Source organism: Tupaia chinensis, unplaced genomic scaffold, assembly GCF_000334495.1.
Source record: "Tupaia chinensis unplaced genomic scaffold, TupChi_1.0 Scaffold146525_1, whole genome shotgun sequence".
Taxonomy (NCBI): domain Eukaryota; kingdom Metazoa; phylum Chordata; class Mammalia; order Scandentia; family Tupaiidae; genus Tupaia; species Tupaia belangeri.
This window is the reverse complement of record NW_006206380.1, coordinates 988,767-999,246: the sequence shown is the minus strand read 5'-3', so window position 1 is coordinate 999,246 and position 10,480 is coordinate 988,767. Positions and strand designations below refer to the sequence as shown.

General features: G+C 35.1%; 1 protein-coding gene across 1 annotated transcript in view; it reads left to right on the top strand.

Moving 5' to 3' along the window:
• The window catches only part of RPS6KA6 (ribosomal protein S6 kinase A6), a 174,127-nt gene that overhangs the window by 82,951 nt on the left and 80,696 nt on the right, over window positions 1–10,480 (top strand). Inside the window, exons 4-6 of the mRNA XM_027768464.1 lie at window positions 3,849–3,930; window positions 4,743–4,823; window positions 7,283–7,363. Of these exons, the coding sequence (XP_027624265.1) occupies window positions 3,849–3,930; window positions 4,743–4,823; window positions 7,283–7,363 (244 nt within the window). The remainder of the gene's footprint in view (window positions 1–3,848; window positions 3,931–4,742; window positions 4,824–7,282; window positions 7,364–10,480) is intronic.

The window sequence follows — 10,480 nt, the reverse complement described above, 5'->3', positions numbered from 1 at the left end:
ATCCCTTCTCATCCATTCTCCTCTCAGGATCTTGGGCATGCATGCACACACGCCCAGCTTGAGTTTAAGGCACTGAATCTAGGACTCAAACCGTACTTGACTACATGGGAGTCCAGTGATGTAGCCATTTCGCCATCTGCTGGTCCCATTCAAGTATATTTTTATTGACAATATATTTAAGTAGAAACGAATCAATACAGACCAGATAAATTTCTTTCATGGATTTTTCACAAAGAGAATACTGTATAACATATTAAAATGTCTTCAGTAATATCATCATATTAAATATAGCAACATTCTGATAAGTTGTCAGTGTAGTCCTTAAATAGGGACTACTCTTGAGTAGGAACATTCAACTTTGTGCAGGAACTTTGGTGTAACAACGATATTGTTGAAGCCTTTTATTATTCCTAATGCTAAAACACAGAATAATGATCTTTGTTCAGTTCATCAACCAAAGAAATATCAAGAAAGTAGATTTTATTTTTCTTCCTAGGGTATGAACACGCTTGTCAGTATTACATTATGTGCGTAGGCATTGTGTGGGTATGACTTGTTATATGCTGAACCTATTCAGGAATTTGGCCAAGGCTGTGAATCAGCCAAGTGTAGGAGCAATTTCAAAAATCTCTAGGTTGCAGAGTTTCAAGTTCTTATTGCGAAGGTTCCATTGTTAAATGCAATACGTGAGATTTTAGTCCATATGAAACCCTATAACATTAAATGTCTTTATACCTTATTAAAGGGGGGGACCCTATTAAAGTCAATTTAAATGGTACTTTCAAGAAGTATGCACTGCCTTTTAAACTAACCATACAAACACATATTAGTCTATTGGCAAACAACCTTGAAAAAAACAGGTTAATATAGATGCACCTGTGCTTGCAGCTTGTTTAGCTTAATCAGTAGGTATTACATGACATCTAGGACTCCTGTGATAATTCAGTTTGTATGTGTATTCTGTCAGACTCAGCTTGAATAATATAATTCTATGACCACAAAGCCTGATTTAGCAATGTTAATTTGTAAGATATTAATTGTATTTTCTAATACTTCCATTATAAAATACCCTTAGGGTGACTTTGAGTATGTCAAATATGACACTCCTCAAATGCTTGCTAATCCAAAGTATGTGGACTCTTTGGATTAGTCTACTCTAAGTATGGTATGAACTGTTACTAGTTTACTATGAGAAATGTTCAAAACCGAGAGTAAGCACTTAGAAACTTTTATAACAATTTGTTAAGAGTAATTTTATGTCAGTGGGATCTGTTAGTTTAGAAAGGGATTGTATTTTGAATTACTTTTCATTTCATGTGTTTAAATAATTCATTTTGACTAAATTTTATAAAAGTGTGATCTGCAATGAATTAGAGGCAAGGAAAAATAAGACTAGTTCTTTTGCACAGAAAGCACAAGAAACACTGCCCTGGATTAAGTGTGAGACTCCAAACCTGAAATTGTTCTTTAGGTCTTATCTAAAGCTTTGCTTTCAGGATAGAAGAAAGCAGATATCCTATGAATGTAGAAATATAGGTATGTGAATCATTGATCTCTTACTAAATCTGTTAAATGGTACAAGCAAGTACTATGTCACAGATCTTGAAATAACTGCTCTACTACCTCTATTTATAAGTATCACATAGAAGAAGTAGAATAAAGGGTTTGAGCAATACATTGGGAAATAGGCCACACAAAAATTACTTAACCATTATCCCATATACAATTTTATGTGAGAAGCTTACTTTGTTACATTTTTTTTTTTTTGGAGAGGTTTTCGCTATAGGGTACGTGCACTCTCCAGACAGACAGAGAGAGGCAGAGAGACAGAAAGCGAGAAATCACCCCCCAGGGGGGATGGCAACGCCGCAATCCCTTCTCCTCCATTGTCCTCTTGGGATCTTGGGCACGCATGCACACGTGCCCGGCATGAGTTTTAAGCCACCGGGTCGGGACGCGAACCGTGGTTGACTACATGGGAATCCAGCGACATAGCCATTACGCTAACTGCTGGTCCCTTTGTTACATTTTTTGAGAGGTTTTTGCTATAGGGCACATGTGCTCGCCAGAAAGACAGAGACAGAGAGATCGAAAGTGAGAAATCACCCCCTGGGGGAATGACCATGCCACAATCCCTTCTCCTCCACTCTCCTTCAGGGATGTTAGGCACGCACATATGCCTGGTAATATGCCTGATGTGAGTTTATGCCACCAGGTCCAGGACTTGAACCACAGTTGACTACATGGGAGTCCAGTGACATAGGCATTACGACAACTGCTGGACCCCTTTGTTACATTTTTAACTTAAGCAACAGTTGATTAGAATTTAAGAGTTGGGGCACTGGATGGTGGTACAGTGGTAAAATGCAATGCTCTGTGAAGCAGTACTACATTGGAAGGGGAAGGATTCCATGAGAAGGATCCTGGTTCTCCCTGAGTATGCTGAGCACATGCTTGTCTATGATGTGGGGCTGGCTGAAGGCTAAGGGTGGATTATGGCATCTGAATTCTGTTCGGGAGGGGTCTCTCTTTTTAACTTCACTGTCTTTTAAAATAGATAAATTAATAAAAAATTAAATTAAAAATTGTTAGGGTTGGAGATGGGACATGGAGACACACAGCAAATATTACTAATTTAAAAAAAAACTAAACAACCCTTTTCTAATGAATAATTCTTATAAACAGTAATGAATTTATACTTGTATTCATAACTGATATTTTATATAAATGTAGCTTTTAATGAATCATAATCTTAGAAAAAATTAGATGCTATTTAAGTTTGCTTTATAGTTTTAAAGAGTTGAACTTTATTTACTGAGATCATTTTTTTTTAGAGGTTTTTTTCTATAGGGCGCATGCGCTCCCAGACAGACAGAGAGACAGAGGGATAGAAAGCGAGAAATCACCCCCCAGGGGGGATGGCCACGCTGCAGTCCCTTCTCCTCCATTCTCCTCTCGGGATCTTGGGCATGTACACATACGCGTCTGGCGTGAGTTTAAGTCACCGGGTCCGGGACGCGAACCGCAGTCGACTGTATGGGAGTCCAGCGACATAGCCATTTTGCTAACTGCCGGTCCCCTGAGATAATTTTCAATCTTGATTCTTTTTATACTGGCAGAAAGATAAGCAGCACCTTACATTTTATCTTAGAAAACAAAATCCCTGATAGCTTATAGAATGAACCAATAAGTAAATAGAAATTTAGATATGAAATTCATGATTTCTTTGCTCTTTATTAATGTAATAGAAAGGGGCTTGGGTTTTAAAAGGATGTCCCTAGCTAAATTTATCTTTTGTTATGTTATTTGTCTCTTACATCACAAACTTTTCAAGATCCAGGACTATGATAGCCACTTATTTCTAAAATTTTCTTTTGTATAGTAGTATGTATAGATATATATATTTGAGAGGTTTTTTTTGCTATAGGGCACATGCGCTTGCCAGAAAGAGAGAGACAGAGAGACAGAAAGCGAGAAATCACCCCCCCCAGGGGGATTGCTATGCTGCAATCCCTTCTCCTCCATTTTCCTCCCGGAATCTTGGGCATGCACATGCGCCCGGTGTGAGTTTAAGCCACTGGGTCTGGGACTCGAATCGCGGTCAACTACATGGGAGTCCAGCGACATAGCCATTACCCCAACTGCTGGTCCCAGTATTTATTACAGAGTGTAATTCTTTGAATAAAAGGAAGTGAAAAAATATTAACTTAGACTATAAATTATAGAATTATTTGTAGGGCAAGGTATATTTATAAAATTTGATAAAATACAAGGACATATAGTGTTTTTCTGTAAGAGTGAAAATGGCTTGAAATGTGATATAAACTTTTAAAAAATTTCTCTATTATGTTTTTCTTGTGAGAAAGAAGACTGGTCCTGATGCTGGGCAACTGTATGCAATGAAGGTGTTAAAAAAAGCTTCTTTAAAAGGTAGAACATTTAAAACTTTATTATTTGGATTATTGGAAAAGTTATGGCATGTAAAAATGCTTCATGGTGTCAGGACTTTTCTGATGATCCATAAAACAGAACTTGGCTAATCTTGTTTTAAGAAATACAATTGTATTGCTTATATTAGGTAAGAGAGAATTTCTTTTTAATATTGGTAATTATTGTTTTCTACTCAGTGTGTGATATTTCTAGGTTTGATATTGGCATATGCCTTCATTTAGTGAGAGTGTACCCCAGCAAAAATTTAATGCTAGAAAAAGTGATATATTTATTTTATGGTAAACCTGTTAATTTTATTAAGTTGTAGTCTTTTCTTTCCAGATTCTTGTTATTTTCTGTTCTATCTATGTTAGTATTCTGTTGGGTTGTTGGGAAAGTCATGATGTATTTTTATGTTTTTCTGTGCAAAAATATGTCATGACTTTCATGACAACCCAACATACTTAAAAAGCACAACCACCTGCATACACCTAAAATACACTTTCTGGGCTTGACAATACCATTGTGATCAGTTTTGCTCATTTGAACAGTTAAAAACTAATACATAATAAGTACATATTTGAATACCTGTTTATGCCATTTTTAATCCACCTCTATGTCTAAACTGAATTTGTTGGTTTTCTGAGAATATGGTCTTTGTTATCTAAGGATATATAGACTGCATATTCAGGCATTTAGGAAGTTATGCAAGTAAATGCAAGTAAATCTTGCATTCTCTGATAAATTTTTGATAGAATCTTTACTGAAGTTATACACAAGAATAATACATTCTACCCTTATGTAATTTTTAGTTAGAGACAGAGTTCGGACAAAGATGGAGAGGGATATACTGGTGGAAGTAAATCATCCGTTTATTGTCAAATTGCACTATGGTATGTAATCTTTGTTTTATTTATGGGCTAAAGAATTAAGATTTCCTTTTAGATAATTCCAAAACAGAAACAAATACTTCAGACTTATTTAATATATTCAACTATGTCAGATGTGTGTATCTGAAATAAGTATTGATATCCTGCTTTTAGTTTTATTCTATTTCCTTCATTTGATTAAGTTGGTTTACTTGTCTGTAGTAACAACATAGTGCCTTCCACTTAATTTTTATGGTGGTATTTCTTTCTTTCTTTTTTATTTATTTATTTACTTTGGAGAGGTTTTTGCTATAGGGTGCGTGTGCTAGCCAGAAAGACAGAGAGAGACAAAGAGACAGAAAGCGAGAAATCACCCCCCAGGGAGGATGGTCACACTGCAATTCCTTCTCCTCCATTCTCCTCTCAGGATCTTGGGCATGCATGCACACACACCTGGCATGAGTTTAAGCCACCGGGTCCAGGACTCAAACTACAGTTGATTATGTGGGAGTCCAGCGACATAGCCATTATGACAACTGCTGGTCCTTCTTTTATTTTTTTAAGAGAAATTTTTACTATAGAGTGCAAGTGCTCACTGGAGAGGCAGAGAGAAAGACAGAAAGGGAGAAATTGCCCCTAGGGGGGATGGCCAGGCTGCAAATCCCTTCTCCTCTCAGGATCTTGGGCACACATGCACACACGCCTGGCTTGAGTTTTAAGTTGCTGGTCCCAACGACTTAATATAAATTCCTGTGATAATTTATCAAAAATTAAATAGGTGTTTCTATTAATCTTATTTCTTGGTTCTGTTCAAAGGAGGACCATGTAGTTATATTAATCTATTTGAGTACTTTTTTATAATTAGGAGGAGAGGAATACCGGTAAGTTATAGGTATAATGGAAAAACAAGCCTTTGGAATCATAATTCTGAAGTTGAATCAAGGCTTTATTGCTAATTTAACATACAGATGTGATTGTGGAGTATGGCAGTTAGTTCACTCATTTATTCAGTTAAATCAGTTTTAATTTTCTATATTAAAAAAAGTAGGAACTGGGGACAGCAGGTGGTGTAGAAGTTAAGGCTCCTGGACTCCCACCTGGAGGTTTCAGTTCTAAATCTGGCAGTTTGCTTTCTCAGTTTCCCTCTCTCTCTAGTCAACTTAAAAAAAAAAAATAGTAGTGACAGTTAACAAAATTGAAAAAAACATAATTATTTTAAAAAGTAGCAACAATTGATTTTATTTTTAGACAGTTTTGACAAATAATGAATTAAAATATATACCGAAATTGTCTCTGTAAAAAATGGTACAAGAATTTCCTACCCATTATTATTTTGCTTTCTGTTACCCTAATGGAATAAAAGTAGTAATATCTAAAGGCCTCCTTGAATCTCTAGTATGTCATTAGATTAATTAGTAAACACCTGTTGCGTGTAAAATACTGTATTAAATGCAGTGTGCTGTAGAACTCAATCTCTGACGTCAAGAAATATATCATTGTGGGACCAGCAGGATGGTGTAATGATTATATCACTGGACTCCCATGTAGTCGACTGTGATTCGAGTCCCAAATCCGGTAGCTTAAAACACACCAGGTGCATGTGTGTATGTGCCCAAAATCCGGAGAGGAGAATAGAGGGGAAGGGATTGTGGTCTAGGGAGTAATGTCTTGCTTATTGTTTCTCTGACTCTCCAGCATACACCATATAGCAAAAATCTCCCTCTGAAAAAAAAAAAGGAAATGTATCATTTATAGGGATTACAGGCATGTAAAAATAATTGTGTAAATGAAAAGAGAATAAATGCCATAAGAAAGATATAACTAAAGTACAGTGAGACCAGAGAAGTAGTAGAAATATTTTGTAGTTTTATCAACTGTACTAGGGAGAAATGTTCACCTGTTGAAATATCCATTTTGTAAGCCAAATAATATTGTGATTAAAGGTATAAAAGAAAATGAAATTAAAAAGTAAAATAAAATAAAGAAGTAGTAGCAAATAATTATGATGTGGAAAAGAGTGCTATACGGAAATGTGAGAAGGAACAAATCCTGGAACTCTTAATAGAGAAGGTGACATTATTGAGCTTTACAGAATAAGTAGATTTTCAGTAGGTAATTGGGAGACAGTTTGGGCAATTGCATTGGAACATGATGCTTCAGGAATCAGGAAAATGGTAGTGGTAGAAATTTCTGTTTAATGTCATGAACATGGTTGATTATGTTCTGGGAAGGGGCTTAGATTTAAAACTGCATTTAATTTTGAGATAATGTTATCCAATAATGGGCCATGCGAGTAGGTATCTAATTGTTTTATAGTGTTTAGTTATAAAATTCTAAACAGATACATTAATTAAAAATATTGGGTTGGAAAAATCCCGACATTTTTGTATGCAAAAATGCATCATGACTTTTCCAATGACCCAATATACTAAATCTTTAAGGATCTGAAATTGTTCTGTTGCTACATTCTGATTTCTGATTAGCCTTTCAGACTGAAGGGAAGCTGTATTTAATACTGGATTTTCTCAGGGGAGGCGATGTTTTCACAAGATTGTCCAAAGAGGTGAGTATCTATAAATTTTTTCTATATTTTATTGAAATAAAACTTTAAAAAATATTTTTATTCTTTTGCTAACTATTTTTTTTCCTATAGAAATGTTAAATAGTACTTATTCTGTTTCATTGCATAGTATTTAGTGATGTGCCAATTAATGGCATTTTCTGTCTGGTTGTCATTTCAGATCATCTTAGATTATGCTCCTCATTTTTTTCTTAAACACAAGAATGATATAAATAATTGGATGAGGTAGATAGGAGCAAACCTAGGACTTTGGCTACTCAAGCTACTTAATGCCTCTTGGAATAGTATTTAGTTTACTCATTTTAAAAATAGCTTTATGGGGGCCAACAGGTGGTGTGGTGGTGGTTAAGGCACTTGACTCCCTCTTGACTGACCATTCTTCGAATCCCAGACCTGGAGGTTTGCTTTCTCTCTCTCTCTCTCTCTCTCTCTGTGTCTCTTTCTGTTCAAATTGAAAACTAATAATAAATAAAATTAGATAAAAGTAGATTAGATTTCTGTTCAATTGAAAAATAATAAATAAAATTAGGTAAAATTAGATTAAAGCTAATTTGCTTTACGGAGGTTTAATAAACATAAAAAAACTACATATTAAAATACACAACTTAAAAAAATACACAACTTGATGATTTTTTATTTTTATCTTCTTTGAAACCATCATTATAATAAAAATAATGACCATATCTATTCCCAAAAGTTTTCTTGTTATCGCTTTATAATGCCTTCTTCCTGTCTTAACCTCACTTAATCTGTTTTCTGTCACTATTTGGTTTGTATTTTCTAGGAGTTTATGTAAATGGAATCATACAGTATACTTTTTTTGTTTGACTTATTTTAAGTTGAACATAATTATTTTATGATACTTCCATGTTGTTGTATGTATCAGTAGTTCATTAATTTTTACTGCTGAGTAGTATTACCCATTGTATGGATACACCATGAATTGTTCATCCATTTACCTGTTGATGGATGTTTGGTGTTACAGTTTTTGGAAATTGCCAATAAAGCTGCTATAAACATTGGTATACAATTCATTGTATGGACATATGTTTTCATTTTTATGGATAAATATTTAGGAGGATAATGACTACATCATGTAGCAGGTGTATTTATGTTTTAACTTTTAAAGACACTGCCAAACTGTTTGCCAAGGTCTTTGTATAATTTTTACATTCCCACCAGCACATATGAGAGTTTCACTTGTTCCAAGTCCTTGTCGAGACTTGTTATGGTCAGTCTTTAAAATTTCGGACATCTGTTAGTGGTATCTCAGTTTGGTTTTGAATTGCATCACACTAATGACTAATGATATCAATCTTTTTTTTTCATGAGCTTATTTGCTATCTACCTATCTTCTTTGGTAAAATGTTTAGATATTTTGACTGGTTTTTTTATTGGATTGTTTGTGTTCTTAATTTACATTTGAGGGGTCTTCATATATTTTGGATGTAAGTCCTTGATCATACAGGTTGTTTGCAAGTTTTCTTCTGGTTTATGGTTTATCTTTTATTCTCTTAACATTGTCTTTTTAAAAGCAGAAGTTCTTGGGACCAGTAGATGGCATAGTGGTTACATTGCTGGACCTCCCACATAGTTGACCACAGTTTGAATCCCAGACCCAGCAGCTTAAAACTCATGCCAGGCGTGTGTGTGTGTGTGTGTGTGTGTGTGTGTGTGTGTGTGCCTAAAATCCCAAGAGTAGAATGGGAGATAAGGGATTGCAGGGTGGCCATCACCCCTGGGGGGCAATTTCTCACTTTATGTCTCTCTGGCAAGCACATGTGCTATAATAGCAAAGATCTCTCTCTTAAAAAAAAAAAAGAAAAGAAAAAAAGAAAGAAAGAAAACCATAACCATAGATAGAAGTTCTTAATTTTGATGAAATCTGACTATAGTGTATTTTCACTTTATTAATTGTGGCTTTAGTGTTCTATTTAAGAAACATTTACCTAATCCCAGATAAAGATTCTTTCCTTTCCTATGTTTTCAGAGGTTTGTAGTTAATTTTTTATATTTAGACTGTTCATCAATTTGAGTTCATTTTAGTATATGTTTATAGGTCTGTAAAGTCCTTTTTTTAACATAGAGATACCCAAGAATTTTAGTATCATTATAAAAGACTATCCTTTCTTCAGAGAATTACATTGCATGACATTTTTGTTGAAAATAAATTGATCATACACATGAAAGTCTATTTTTAGTACTTCTATTCATTGATCCATTTGTTTATAATACTACACTGTCTTGATTACTATACCTTAATATGTCTTGAAGTCAGGAAGTGCAAATCATTGAGCTTTTTTATTGTGTGTGTGTGCTCCCCAGAGAGGGAGAGAGGGAGAATGCACCCTCCAATGGGGTTCGTTCACACCACACTCTCTTCTCTTGCATTTCTCCGCTATGTGAGGATTTGGGGTATACATGTCCACATGTCCAGTGTAGCTGGTGGTTGTCTTTTTTTTTTTTTTCCTTTTCTTAGTTTGCTATAGGATATATACTGTTAGAGGCAAGAGAAAGTAGTCCCCCAGGGGATGGCCATGCCACAGTCTCCTCCATTCTCTCAGGACTTAAGGCACATACATCCAAGTACCTGGTGAAATTTTCCAGTTACTGGGTTTAGGACTTGAATTGCACAGTCAGCCATATGAGACCCAGCAGCCTTAACTTCAACATCACTTACTAGCCCTGCCCATTGTGTTTTAAAAGCTGTTGGGACTGGAACTCAAACCAAGTGGTAGGTCCTGTTGGGATCTAGCTACTGTAACTGCTGGATGATAGGGATAGCCCTTCTTTTCTTCTTGAAAGTTGTTTGGGCTTTTCTAGTTCCTTTGCATTTTTATATAAATTTTGAAATCAGTTTTTCACTTTTTAAAAAAAATTACACTTAATCACTATATATCTTTACAGTGTACAGCGTTGCTTTTTCCAGTCAATATATATAATTATATCTTTACAGTGTACAGCGTTGCTTTTTGCAGTCAATATATATAGTATGTCTGCACTATATAGCAGAAACTGAAAGTTTGGGAGGTTTAGTAGTAGGGAGGGTAACTGTAGATACTAGAGATAGTAAGGAAAGGGTAACATGGGGATAGGTAAT